The 14993-nt window shown below is 47.9% G+C and overlaps 1 protein-coding gene across 2 annotated transcripts in view; it reads right to left on the bottom strand.

Moving 5' to 3' along the window:
* Positions 1 to 3491: 3491 nt before the first annotated feature.
* The window catches only part of LOC119373682 (phospholipase A1), a 42802-nt gene continuing 31300 nt past the window's right edge, over positions 3492 to 14993 (bottom strand). For both annotated transcript variants that reach the window (XM_037643744.1, XM_049420370.1), the window contains exon 7: positions 3492 to 3902. In XM_037643744.1, coding sequence (XP_037499672.1) covers positions 3637 to 3902 — 266 coding nt within the window. In that variant the 3' untranslated portion in view covers positions 3492 to 3636. The remainder of the gene's footprint in view (positions 3903 to 14993) is intronic.

Genomic DNA, 14993 nt, shown 5'->3' with positions numbered 1-14993 from the left:
AAAACTAAGCAGTGTACTGTGTTTGAACCAGAGTTCACCTTTGTGGATGGTGTGCCCAAACCCAAACTATTTCCTTGCTATAGATTCGGCAAATTTTCTTCTAGCGAAAGCTCCTTTCCCAATTTGCAAGGTTTGAAAATAATTTACGCAGCAATGACTTAATCCTAGTGCTTTGCATCCTTGTATTGAAAAAGAATGCTAGGCCTGCGCAGAACGTGCAGCACAGTCGCAGTAAGCTGTAGGTGCAGGTCTTCATAGAAGCAATTTTAAACTCTTTTAAGGTATGTTGCCACCCTTTAAAATGTTTTTTTTTATTAATCTTTATTGACATTCTAGAAATGTATAGACATTCAGAATTGTGGTGCAGTAAAAAAAAATTTCATTTCCATTTGGTTCTGTTCAAAAGTTATGATCTTTTTTGTGACTACCCACAAACTGAAAATGACATGTTTGGAAAATTTAATTCTTGCTTTCCTCGAAACCTGATTTTCAGTCAGTTTTTGTTGTGCGAAAGCTCATAACTTTCGAACAAATGAATATCTTCCTGTGAAACTTTCCATGCTTCTAGCTTAGACATTAACCTGTGCTATGAACTAGAGTAACTAAGAACAATAAGTTTTGATGTAATATTTCAATTGAAATGCAACCTTTTCATATCACAATGTTTTGGTTTTTAGGCTATAATTAGGTCTCAGTGTTTTTGGATGAATCCGACAAAATCCAATAAACACTGGCCGCTAAAATTTTTTTCAATTCGGATTTATCTGATAAACTGATTCTAACGGCCATGATGACCCTGCTCCGTCTGCCGGTTTGGCCGATATAAACCTTGCCTCACGCACCAGTTTTGCCATGCACTCTGTCATACTGGGATTGCCTATCTGCTGTTGACTGAGTACTTTCGTTCCCAGCAGGCTGCGACATGGCGTCTGAGCAACGCAAGGATGCCTGGATCAGCGCTGTTCTCGGATTCCTTTCTAACTCGTCGACTTTTCCTTCACCTTCTCGAGCATTGTGCCGTCAAGCTGCTCACTTTGAGGTCCGCGATGGCCTCCTCTCTCGCCGGAACTACATGTCTGACGGCCGCAAGTGGTTGCTGGTCAAACCTCGACATCTGCGCACTTAAGTATGTTCAGCCTTCAACACTGACCGACTGTGTGCACATGCGGGTGTCTTCGAAACATACACCCGACTTTCCTCGAGGTTCTATTAACGAGGCACGCATACCTTTGTGCGCAAGTATATTCGGTCATGCCCACAGTGCCAACAGCGCAACGCAAGCCTCTGGTCCGCTCCAGCCAATCCTGTGCTCAGCCAGGCCCTTCGACCGCATTGGCGTTGACCTGTATGGGCCCCTTCCATTCACAGCTTTCGTAAACCGCTGGGTAGTCTTCGCCGTCGACCACTTGACGCGATACGCAGAAACAGCAGCTCTGCCTGCTGCCACAACCCTATGGAGCTTCATTCTCCGTCACGGCGCACCATGTGAACTTCTGAGCGATAGAGGACGTGTGTTCCTTTCCGAAGTCGTAAACGCACCCCTTGCTGAATGTCGTATCGTTCATCGCACTACTACCGCCTACCATTCCCAAACTAATGGTTTGACAGAAAGATTCAAACGCACCCTTGGCGTCATGATCTCAAAATACGTTGCCTCCGATCACTCCGATTCGGACCTAATTTTGCCCTTCGTGACGTACGCCTACAGTGCTGCTCCACAGGCGACTACAGGCTTTTCGCCATTTTCCCTCTTATATGGCCGAGAACTTTCGACCACACTCGACACCATTTTGCCGTGCCGACCCAAATCTACGCCCATCTGTCAAGTTGCCCGTTGCACCGAGGAGTGCCGTCAGATTGCTCGCTCCCTCACAATCGTAGACCAATGGAAACAAAAATCTCGACGTGAAAATCTCACCCTCACATCGCTTGTCGTCAGCCTCACTTCCCTAGTGTAAACGCGAAAAGATACACCGACCAAAAAAAGAAGAGCGATGACTTCAAGAAAAGAGTCAAACAACACGAATATGACGTCAGAAAATGGCACATTGCTTCGAACGCCCTCGCTGAGCACGTGAATCTACAGGCCGTTAAATTGACTGGTCAAGTGCGCGTGTTCTGGCCAAAGAAAAAAAGCTTGCATCACGTCTACACCTGGAATCCCTGCACATACAGACGACTGCGCACACGCTGAACAGGAGTGATGGGACGCTTCCGACAATGTACTATCGCTGCTTACGTCATGTACTTAGGCGTACTTAAATACGCTGTGCCATCCTTATGGCTTTTATTGTGAACAAGGCTCCCGTATGGGGGCCCGAAACGTCAAGTAAACTGTATTCTTTTTTTGGTCGGTGTCTCTTTTCGCGTTTACACTATGTATACTTCCGCGGCCAGACGGGTTGCCATCAAACTTAGGATTTCAGCCTCACTTCCCTTTTCTGCCCCCCTTGCTATACATGGCTATGCTATAGATGGCTAAGATATACATGGTTTTGCCTGCGTTACGCCAAGCGACATGAGACGACCACGACACCATACGACAGCCAGAGCCCCTAAGTGCTTCGCACTTAAAATGTTCAGCGCAACTGAACGAAACAAAGATCTCAAACGAGAGAAAGACAAGACAGCCCGTGAACTGATTGAGGCTTTTCATATTGATAGAAGTGTTAGTGATTGTATAAGCACCCCCTCTATTGCTATTTATCAAAGTGAATGTGCGTTTTTACATACAGTGTGCTAATTGCCTATCTCCTTTTTGCAGTTTGCTCTGCGCATGTGGGGTACCTCCTTTCTGGTTTTTGCCCTCTCTGTGTCCTATATATCCACTCGCCTGAAACAGTTGCAAGTTTGTGCAGGTGTCGTCATCTCCGTCTATGGTGTGCTGTGTTTTTTGCGCAATCCTTCTTTTCTGAACGAATGCACCAACAGCTATACTAGCTATATAAGCTAGTAGCCCCTAAACGTGTGCTACTAGCTTATATTCCAGGGTACCACTGGCCCGGGAAGGAGTACACAGGAAAGATCGTAAAAAAAATAACATAAATCAGAAAACGGTCGAACAGGGAAATAAAAAATGGCCAGCAGCCGATTTTGCCTGGGTGGGTCTGTGCTGGGGTGACGCGTCTACGTGAAGCCAGGGCCATAGGGGCGGGTTGCCTCCCCCAGAAGGCCTTGCTGATCTAATCACCCGGCATAGGCTTAATACCCAGAGTCCCCTTTCACCGGACAAGTGTCAGGCCTGCACAGCTATAGGTGGTATGGCGCCAAAATACAAATCCCGATTAGCACTGGTCCCTGACGTCGCTGCACACCAAGCGCCTGCCGTAACAGACGCTCCTGCGGAATAGTGCTACATCTCGCCGCCATTCCTCGTTGTGGTTCCCGCCTTATTCCCGCAGGCACACACGCACACGCACGCGCACGCACGAACAGAACACTCTACCACAACCATCTAGTGCGTGAGAGAGAGAGAGAGCAGTGCGGTGACTTTAGAACAATAAGTTTTATGACGAAAGCTAAAAGATAAGAAAAAAAGAATGACGACGATGAACTCTGTCGATGAGGTGTGACCATCGAAGAATGTAGACTATTCACTTGCAAGGCTTTCTGCTATGGACCCGCGCATATGTTTCCTTATTCAAGTGCACTGCTTTTGAGCATTCGGCCCTTGGTCGAATTGCAATACTCTGGGCGCGCGTTGGTAAGGAGCATCTGGACTCCCCTACCGGCAGCCTTGTAGCTGTAGTAACCCATTAGCCCAGAGTCTGCACCGGTCTCGCAAGAGCCTCTCTTCATTGCCAGGAACCCGTCTTCACATGTTGCAGACACGAACTTGCATTTCTTGTTGCGGAGGGACTCGAGAAAATAAGCCGTCGCTCGCAGGTGGTAGCAGGGCATAGCTGTAAAATAGTGACCAGGTGAAAGTGACTCTTAGTTCATTGAATAATCAGTGATTTTGTTTAGCAGTGTGTCCCACATACTGTGGAATAATATAATACAATATCACGCGCAACTTTTTATCATTGCATGGCTCGAAGGACACACATGTTACTCCTACATGTGGATTGTAGGAAACAAGAGAGATTCTCATGTATACGTCACTTTACGGCGCATTTCTATCACTATACCCAATTCGCTCTTCCCGTCCCTCAAGGGGCCAGTGCACGATTAAAGCCTGATTACTTAAACATCCTTGCAATATATCGTAACCATGGCTGTCCTTGGGGGATGGTAATAGAACATTCAGGCCGGACCATAAAACGAGCAGAGTTCTCTGCTCGAGCTCTCGCATACATAATCTACCGGCATGAAAAATTAATTGCTTTCTGTACTGGTATATCATTTTCTAATTCAATGCCTTACGACGGTTAATCATTGTTATTCGTACACAAGAGCAGCAGCAATATATATATACTGACCTTTTTTTTATCTGATGCTTTCTGGTGCTTCCATTATTCATAAATATGTTCACAGAGTCACTGGGCACCACTATTTCTCTTTAGGCCATGTTTTTACTGTTTCCAATATACAGGGAGGTTGAAGTTGTTTTTCTTCAAATTAGAGGTGGATCCTTTTATGCACTATTGTCCTTCGATTTAATTCCTTTATAAAGAATAATTTCATCGTGTCTGAGTTGCAAGTTTTTAGCTCCGTATGCCTTAAACTTACGCTAAATAATAGGGGTGTGCGAATATTCGAAATTTCGAATATTTTTCGAATAGTGTTTGCTATTCGATTCGATTCGCACTGAAATTTTACTATTCGAACTATTCGAACTTCCCAAAGACAAATGCAGTCAACGTCCGGTTGAAAGTGACCCCTTCAGATTTTCAATATGCTTCACCTCATCGCATCCCCGTATTGCGGCAAAGCTACCTTTCAAGCTCCGTTACGGTCGAACTTAGCCAAGAGACAAAGTCCGGTTGGAAGTGGTCCCTAGATTTTCAATATGCTCCACCTCATCACACCCCCGTATTGCGGCAAAACTGCCTTTCAAGCTCCGTTACGGTCGAACTTAGGCAAGAGACAGTCAACGTCTGATTGGAAGTGGTCTCTAGATTTTTAATATGCTTCACCTCCTCACACGCCCGTATTGCGGCAAAGCTGCCTTTCAAGGTCCGTTACGATCGAACTTAGCCAAGAGACATTCAACGTCCGTTTGGAAGTGGTCCCTAGATTCTCAATATGTTTCACTCATCACACCCCCGTATTGCGGCAAAGCTGCCTTTCAAACTCCGCTACGGTCGCAATGTATTAATCTCAAGAAAACGCTGGTTCCAATATGGAGATGAAAGATTTGGCAGAGTTGGGGGCTCAATTAATGCTGTTTTGGACCTGAAATTTGGCCAGGAAGTCCGAAAAATCGGACGCCAAAGCTTTTTAGCATCCAAAATTTCAGATGTTCTTATATATTGACGTCTACGAGGCAGATTTAGAACTCCGGACTTGAAGGGAGCACACCCTTGTCCACCAGATCAGTTGGTCTTCCACAGAAGTTGAGAGAGGAGGAGAGGCTGAGGAAATGGCATTTTTGCCCATCACGTGTAAAGTGTTGTCGGCAACACTTTGGTTGCACCAAATCATCTACATAAATAGAATTCGGCCTCTACATTGCCTCATTCTTGATAAGAAAGACAACTATGAATATGACCCCACCAGCGCTTCATCAACCTAGCGAAAAGAAACACTTCATGTTGCTATCTCCCAAGCAACATACTTAGGGATTCTACTGCAACTTTTCCTGTTTTCACTTCGAATTATTCGAAAAATGTTTGAGAAATATTCGAAAATATTCGATTCGATTCGCACTCAATCTTTATTATTCGAATTCGCATTCGCCACCCAAAATTTTGCTATCGCACAGCTCTACGTAAATAACGTATTATCTATGCTTCCTTCCGCGCTTCATCTAATCGCTGTGAAAATGGTTACAGCTGACAATATGCTTTAAATTGCGAACATTCTTATGAGCGAACCAACACCAAGGACTTTGCAGTGTGTCTGGTCTGTCTGGTCTGTCTGTTCTGTCTGTCTTGCCTGTCTGTCTGGTCTAGCCTACTGTCCTGTCTGTTCTGTCTAGTCTGGTCTGTCTCGTCTGTCTATGTCTACGTCTGTCTGTCTGTCTGTCTGTCTGTCTGTGTAACGTACGTACGTACGTCTGGGTGCTCTCGTGATCGCTTCCTCAACTTGGTGCTGACCAAAGTTGGCATGGGAGGGTAGGAGGGTCCGACGAATATGACTGTCGGATCACGACATGAATAACGTGAAAATCCTATCGCGTACGTCGTCAAACTTCTTTCTCCACACACGTGTGGCACATACCCGTATACCACGTGGGCCGCGGTATGCGGGTATGCGCCGCAGATGACTGACAGTTTATAGCTCCTCAGGAGCGGCGAGAACAGACACTGCTAATTTAAATGCGAGGTAGATAGATAACTTATTCGGGTCCGGAAGAATCTTCGCCCCGTTTTTATAGGGGCAAGACTGCGGGCCGCTCCCACGTTGGGACAGGGAGGCCAAGCCTCACCGCCGCATCGTGGGCCTTCTGGACAGCCCGGAATAGGTCAAACCAGTCGTGGCTCGTGAGGAAAGTAGAAAATGCGAGGGCGCTAAAGGCCAACTCCGGCGATTTTTCGAGGTCGATGGATCTCAGTGAAATTCGCTGGGTACGTTCCTTTGCACGTTTCCGTCATTTATGCCAAATTACAGGCTTGAGACATGCGCAGATTGTTTGCAAATGAATTTTAAAGATTGTCTGCAAACGCCCTCCTGGCTTCCCACAATTATTGGCAACATTGCGTCTCTGACGTCAGTGTTGGCAAGGCGGCGGAAGTGACGCAGCCGAGGGCACCGCTAACTTCGGCGCTTAGGCCGCTACAGCGAGCGTCTGCTGTGCACAAGGCGACAGACAGCGTTGGTTTGGCCGGCGCTTCGCTGGTCGTCCCGGCTGTCACAGTTTTCATACTCCGCGCCGGCGTGACCGGCATGGCTTGCACGACTTCCGGTTCGTCCGTAACAACGTCTACGTCATACGTAGACAGTACACTCGGTTGGGTTTCGGTTTCGGTGTTGCGCTTTTTTGCTTATTTAAAATTATTCTCCAATTTGCCGAGTATTTCTGCTATCGGGCCCGTAACAGGAGCGTCTCAGGAACATAAAAGCACCATTACTTTGACATGGCCAAAAAATCGCCGCAGTTGGCCTTTAAGGAAAACCGACATCGCCATCGTTTACCCGACGAATGCAAATAATAAAAATTAGGATCCTCGCAGGAATAGAACCTAGGCATTCTGCATGGCAGCGACGTATTCTACCACACAGCAACGCCAGGTCTTGAAACTGCTTTGGAAAAAGACCTTGCGCAAACGTAATGCCGGTGCAACGTCAACTGTTATTGCAATGCCGATTATCTAATTCTATAACAATGCAATAAACATTACATATGTACTCCTATGATACATGCGTTATGTTGGGTTAACGTTAATGGTTGTTCCAGTGTTGCCTCCGATTTTATAGCAGTCCAATAAACGTTAAATTGGGTATCCCTATGTCTAGCAAGCTATATTAAAGCGCTGCCGGACCCCGGAGGAATATATGCGCTAACGAAGGTTACGTATGATATTGTTACATGCCATCAGGAACAAGAACGCTTCAACAAGACGATGAAGACGAAGAATGAAATAGCGCTCGTGCCGTTGCTGTTCCTCCATCTTGGCAGCAGCTGCTTCTATCTCCGTCTGTATATTTTGTAAATACATTTCTTCTTTTTATACTCTCACCCGTGACATTTGGTGGAGATGCTGTGTAACAACCGCATACAACGGAACTCCGCAGTGGCCGCCGCTTGGCCTGTCCCGCGATGGCAGAAGAGGATTCGCCTCCCGCTGAAGCGACCGCAACAACAACAACCGTTGTCCTGGCTCTCAGGTAAAAGATCCTGGCACGTTCTGTGGCACCGACAATGTCGATATTGACGAATGGCTGCCGATGTACGACGTAGAAGCAAAACTATCGCGGGGATGACACACTAAGTTGGCGAACATATGTTTACTACCTCAAAGGAACAGCGAAAGTATGGCTCTGATAACACCTGAAGAAGAAATGTAATTTACAAAATATACAGACGGAGATAGAAGCAGCTGCTGCCGAAGATGGAGGAACAGCAACAGCACGAGCGCTATTTCATTCTTCGTCTTCATCGTCTTGTTGAAGCGTTCTTGTTCCTGATGACATGTAACAATATTCACATCCTCGCACCGTAAAGAGCACTTCGTTTCGATAATACTGACGTCTGTGCTCTAACGTGGGTTCTGACCAGGGGCGTAGCCAGAAATTTTTTTCGGGGGGGGGGGGGGGGGGGGTTCACCATACTTTAGTGTAGTTCGTGCGTGCGTTTGTATGTGTGCGTGTCTATATACGCAAGCAAAACTGAAAAATTTCGGGGGGGGTTTGAACCCCCCCAACCCCCCCCCCCTTGGCTACGCCCCTGGTTCTGACGTTATGTCAGACTAAGTTACCCTTTAAACTCCAGTGTTGTCGACGTGTCTGGTAAGCGTACGATGTGCACACAACTACTACACTTACAAAAACACGTCGATCCACTTCGTAACGCTTGGCTTAAAGCAAAAAAAATCACCATATCCACGAAGTGAATGATGATGAGTGGCGAAGCTCCGGAGGGTAATCTGGTAAACCGCCAATCCCCGTAAATTTTGCCCACTCGATCATCATACAAAGACCTGACACACAAACGCGGGGGTCCTCATATATGACGTTAAGCTCATGGGAACGTTTATTGTCGACGTTGCCGTTTTGCCTTTCGAGGGCGAGAGCGCCTTCACGATTGTTTTCATCCATGGCGCAGAAAGAGAATGTTGTGGTCTGGCAACACGCTTATACTTCATGGTCATCAGCGTCATCGTTATCACGTGTAGTGGGTACATTCCACTATACTGGAACGCGCTTATTCTTCATGGTCATCAGTGGTCATCGTCATCTTTATCACATGGAGTGGACACATCCCACTATGCGTGGCTACATACTACATACTACAAAGGAGGGACAGGCCCACACCCTGAGGAGCTTCGCCCCTAAAAATGCAGCATAGACAACGACTCGCTGGCTGCTTCGAATGAAAGCGATTCCCACAAGACGTAGAGTCAGTCTGAGGCATGCAGAGTCGGCGTGTTGTGTGGTTCAGTGTACGAATTCTGCGAAGCGCAGAGCGATTCCCACGTTGCCGCGCTGCCGTCGGAACACGGGTCGGCGCCGCAAAGAGAAGACGCGGAAGGCTCCGCTCTGGGAAAGAAAGGCGACTCTGTGGTGACGCCGTTGAAGCGCAGGGCCGCCAAAGCCGCCTCCTTGCTTGTAACAAAAGGGAGGAGATACGAGCTGAACGGGAAGAGCGTCGCACCGGTGGGACGAAGCGACACACGGCCGCCTGTGAGCGTTTACCTGCGCTGCCGTTCGGAGAACCTGCCGCTAACAAGAAACACGTGTCGGCGCCGCAAAAGGGAAACGCGAGGAATTGGTCTTGCGACCGCTTGGCCGGATGCGACCGGGGGATGTCTTTGTGTACAATCGCCGTCTGGTCGTAATTACGGCACTCGGAGCGTTCAGGTGAACCGGCCCCCAGCTGCAGTAATGACCGAGTGTCATTAGACTGCAGAGCAAACGCACTATCGCGTACTATTTCGCCAGTGGCCAGGACCTGGGAAGAGTCGCGCTGCTTTGTGGCGGTTTCTTGAAAGAGACGTTGGTGCACGGGCGGTTGAGCCCGAGCCGAGCTTTCGGCGCTGGCGGACGTCAGGGGCATGCTCAGGCTATAACGTAGGGGAGAGTAAGATGACACGTGTTGCGCAGTGAACCTATCCCCTCGCGTGTTGTATAGTGTGGTCGTACGTTGGACCAATGCCGTGTCTATCATGAAAGTGTTTGTGCCATTGGTTGTGGTCAGGCACGTAGCCAGGATTTTTTTTTTTTTTTTGGGGGGGGGGGGCCCATGGCCTAATTATTCGAAAGAAAGAAAGTCTTTTCATGGCAAAAATAAAAAAAAAAGTTGCCCGGGAACATAAAAGGCTGGACGAATTTCGGGGGGGGGGCCCGGGCCCCCCGCCCCCTCCCCCCCTTGCCTACGTGCCTGGTTGTGATGATGCCAACCCCCAAGTGTGATTGGTTTGTTGAGGGACTCTTTGTCTAACTGAAGGTTGAAAAGAGGCTGTTTTGGATGTGAGAAGAGAGCGGAGGTTCGGGCTTGGACCCGGGCAGACGCCTGAGCGTGGCAATAAAGTGTCTCTTCACTGGACAACGGCTCTTCCTTCGCGCTGCCACCGTGCACTCGAGTCATCGAGGGGCGCCGATTCGAACCTCAAACACCTTCCCTCCTTAGCTAGTGTTGAAGCTAGCGTAGGATAGTAGGGAAAGGAAATTAACTCGTAGGATCTGCGGAGTTTTTCTTTTGGATATCACTTTTATGCTGCAGCTTACATTTCATAGGCACGTGTTCGTTATTATTTCTACCTGATAATTTCACAAATAAAGCTCCGAATGAAATGAACCGCATTAATTGTGTTATCACGTAGCGAAAAAGTAAATGAAGCTCGAAATACGGTGGCCACATCTCCAAGGGCGTCCGCAGAACTTTTTGCAGGGGGGTGCATCAGCAGGGGAAGGAGTAGGGGAGGGGACTTGCGTCCAACACAGGTAGCTTTTCTTTCACTGCCGTGACATCACCGGCAAGATTAGTCAATAGTAGTGTCCCTTACAAAAATATTTGGTAACATTAAGTTGACGGTCTAAAGACAATTTTTACTAGAACCTACCACAATCAAAAAGAGTGTCTACCAACTGTCTTTAGACGTCTGTACCAACAATCAATCAACGCTCTGGCTGCAATTGGCCACCAACTTTGAACAGACTCATGTTTCATAGGTTTCTGGTGACCTCGTAGTAACGCCCTATCAACAATGTTGTTCAACAGACACCCGATCACTGTGAGCAAAAATAAGCCGAGATGGGGTAAATATGGACTCGTCCTCTAGCGCACGCGCCTATGGAGGTTTATATACTCCGTCCAGGGGAGTAAAAAAATTTACCCCCTTTAAGGGACGGAGGTTTGGATGGACTGAGGGAGTATTTGTTTACATCCATAGGGGAGCTTTTCGTGTCGCACATGCACCAGAGAATCTTTAATTAAATTAGCATCGAAACACGCAACTCGATCACACGCACACAAACTACACACAACATTCGCAAAGTAATACACACTCACACTGACAACGCTCACCGCCCGCTCTTCACAACCAAACTTTGGTCACCGAGTATATATAGGCAACCACATCTTGGCCTTCAATGTAGCTCAGATGGGACACTTCTTTTCCGTGTAATTAAGCAACAAACATTCATGGCGTACGTGTAAATTTGCGGTGGGCTTATAGATACCACTGAGGCACACCTATCTTTTACTAAAATCCGCCTAACATTCACGACTTTTTTTAATTAGCGAATTTTGCGGGAGCCTTTCTCAAAGTAAGAAGGAGGTCTTTAGACGGTAGACATAAAATAGTCTTTATACAAAAGTAAGAAGCAGGCCTTCAGACGGTCTACATAAAATAGTCTTTATACAAAAGTAAGAAGGAGGTCTTTAGACGGTCTACATAAAATGTCTTTATACAAAAGTAAGAAGCAGGCCTTCAGACGGTCTACATAAAAATAGTCTTTATACAAAAGTATGAAGGAGGTCTTAGGACGGTCTACATAAAATAGTCTTTATACAAAATAAGAAGCAGGTCTTTAGACGGTCTACATAAAATAGTCTTATACAAAAGTAAGAAGGAGGTCTTTAGACGGTCTATTGACAAATGTTACTAGATCGCAAATGTTACTAGACGGTCACCAATGTCAATAGATGGTTACTAGGTGGTCTACTCAATGTTACTAGCCATTTTTGTAAGGGGTGTTACGTGCAGTTGGCTGGCAATCCTGAAGCTGCATACTGCATAGAAAACTATTATCCGAAATTCCAAGAGGGGGGCAGCCGCCCCCCCTTGCACCCCCCTCCGGACGCCCATGCACATCTCTCCTTACACACGCCACATATGGTGCATTCATTGAAGTCTGAGCAGCACGCGCGTGCGTGCCAATTCTTGGTGGTACATAGTTCCTCGGCCAGGGGATACACAAATACCGTTTGTACGCCAGAATTCGATATAAGTACACATTGAAAAATATGGAGCTTGGTTTGGGCACTAGGGCATGGCGCTTATATGTTGCTAGCGAATTTTCTCGCAAGCTCGCGAGGATACAATAAAACTACCGCTGGCCTCGTCTCACTTCCGACGTCACCCATTGCGTAAGGACTTGCCGAGACTATCAGAGACGGAAGATACCGCCGACTAGGCAAGTCGGACCTCTGCAGCCCATCGAACCTCCTCGCCGACCGTTCCAGCAAATCGGGATGGACTTACTGTGACCGTTCCCGATGTCGACTTCCGGAAACAAATGGATCGTCGTAGCTACCAACTGGCTCAACCGCTACGCCGAAACAAGGGCCCTGCCCAAAGGCAGTGCCGCCGAGGTAGCCAAGTTCTTCGTTGAGAGAGTCGTCCTTCGTCATGGCACCCCAGAGGTCCTCATCACCGACAGAGGTACGGCCTTTACTGCGGACCTAACTCAGGCGATCCTGAGGTACGCCGAAACAAAGGGCCCTGCTGACCAGAATGGGCATGTGCGGTCGCGTCGAGGTGGGGAAGCCGTAAGTACAACACGGCCGTGAGAAACGACGCAGATGACGCCATGCAAGTTGGTCTACGGAAGGAACCCGGCAACGACGCTTGACGCTATAGGCTGCCGAACATCACCGAAGAAGATGTCACGTTGCTACCCACTTGCAGCGCGCCGAGGGAGCTCGACAGCTCACCCGTCTGCGTATCAAGAATCAGTAGTGGTTCGAGGTCACTGCAATCTCGACGACCGACAGAGGCGGTCGTGTCTGGGTCTTGACGACCGACGATGACGTACACTCTAAGAAAAAAGAGAGTCAAAAGAGGGTCATGGAACCGTGACTCTCTCGGGTGTCCATCATGACCCCTTTGGAAGGTAACTCATTTGGGAAGGAGTCACTGGACCCTCCTGAAGCGCGGTATACAGCCATAGACCGCTGCCCTTTGGCGCCGCATGTGGCGCATTGCTCGGCGACGCAGACGGGGTTGGCGCCGGGGTGGCGCGCCGCTCTCCTCTCTCAGTCGTCTCAGTCTCCTGGTCTTATTGCGTTGCGTGGATGAGTTGGTTGCGCGTCTTCGGTGGTGTGACGCCGGCGCCGTGCACGAAGTGACGCTTGGAGGGCGGAATATTCATGGAGCTGTGGATACGGACAACGGGCGCCAATGGCCTAGGCACTGAGCGTCTAAATAGACCATGGCCGCCAACATGCTGGTAACATGTATGCGCGTTGCTGCGTCGACGTGTCGAACACGTCGTGTCTGCAAGACGTGGGAAGCCTTGAGTGTGCGGCGTGCTACGCGTGGGAACGTGAAAAAAAAAAAAAAAAAAGCCTGTGTACAGAACGCTCAGACGCACTATATGTAATGGTTTGTTGGCTGAAAGACGGTAGTTTGAGGTGCAGATATAGTACGGTGGCTTCCAGAATGTACGCGGGTAGTCATTCAAGTTGGACACGCCTCGCCGGTGAAAAGTGAAAAAGCTCTAGACTTTCGACGGCGCGCGTTGTTGCGGCCGCCAGGCGTGCACTCTTTCTCCCTCGTTTCTCTTTGCTGTTTTCGTGGTTTGCATACAGTGCGATGACGTTGGGCGCTATAACAGAATCGAGTGAGTGTACGTGATTGTGGGAGTTATGTGCGCTAATTCTAGCATATCACATGTCTGATCTCGACGTAGACGGCGTACGCACGCGCTGGGTGTCGTTCGGGCCCTAGTACTCGCATCTGTTTATCTGAGTATTTACGGCTGGGTTACGTTTGTAAAACGTGCGGTCAATAACCGCTCACGGCATGCCCCTGGCTGCCGGAGGATGTGCTTTGTTGTTTGTTGTTAGCCTTTATTATGTCTGTGTGAACCACTTGTGTAGGTTGTGCAAACCTTTACTGCAATTTCATTTTCCTCATAATATCACGTTCTGCTTTCAGATACCGTTTTTCATGGTGCTCACGCTGGACAGGAGCGACAACCTAGCAAGCCACAGTCTGATACTTCCAGCCGTCCCACTTTTTGATTTATTCTTAATCACAAGGAATAAATATGGAAACATGATGGCGATTTCTGCTGTTCATTTAGCACCATATGACACTGTGCACATCACAGTCACACATTTTAGTTGGCTATACTCATAGAAGCATGTAAATGAGGACTACCCAAACTTCTTAATTGGAAATCCACAGACCATCTTTTCGCGCTTTCTATATAACTTTGTTGGAAAATATGTGTTGTTTTGACGAGTTCTTTAAAATAATGCTAAAACTGAACTATTCTTTATTTACAGTCGCTGGGCAGAACGGCAAGTATTATTGGACTTGCTTAAAATCAATACTCCACTATTTTCAACAGTAGTCGCGCAAAAGTAGAGCAAGGATCGAATGAGTAGCTTTAAAATACTTGTGGAGTCGCTTGAATGCTTCGGTGTGGGTCCCTTGACCCCCCTAGGAGCGTTACCGGCAAGAGTAGTCTGACTCCCTATGAGTGATAACGTGATCCTCCCGATGAGAGTCTTTGCACTCTTCCTAGAGGGTCAGGGGACTCTTCTAGAGCGAGCCGACCCTGACCCACCAAGAGAGTCACCGTGACTATTTAAAGAGAGTCCTATACGTGGCAAGTCAGAACTCTCCGAAAAGAGTCACGCATACTCTTTTTTTTCTTAGAGTGTAGAATGAGTGAAAAGTTCCTGCGGCGATATTTCGGGCCCTACAAGATAATCAGACGTTGCGGTGCACTGGCCTATGAGGTCGTACCCGATGGCGTAACGTCATCACAGCCAA

This window comes from Rhipicephalus sanguineus, chromosome 11, assembly GCF_013339695.2.
Source record: "Rhipicephalus sanguineus isolate Rsan-2018 chromosome 11, BIME_Rsan_1.4, whole genome shotgun sequence".
In the NCBI taxonomy this organism is placed as follows: Eukaryota; Metazoa; Arthropoda; class Arachnida; order Ixodida; family Ixodidae; genus Rhipicephalus; species Rhipicephalus sanguineus.
Note: the sequence above shows the minus strand (reverse complement) of the source record. Positions and strands in the feature narration are given on the sequence as shown.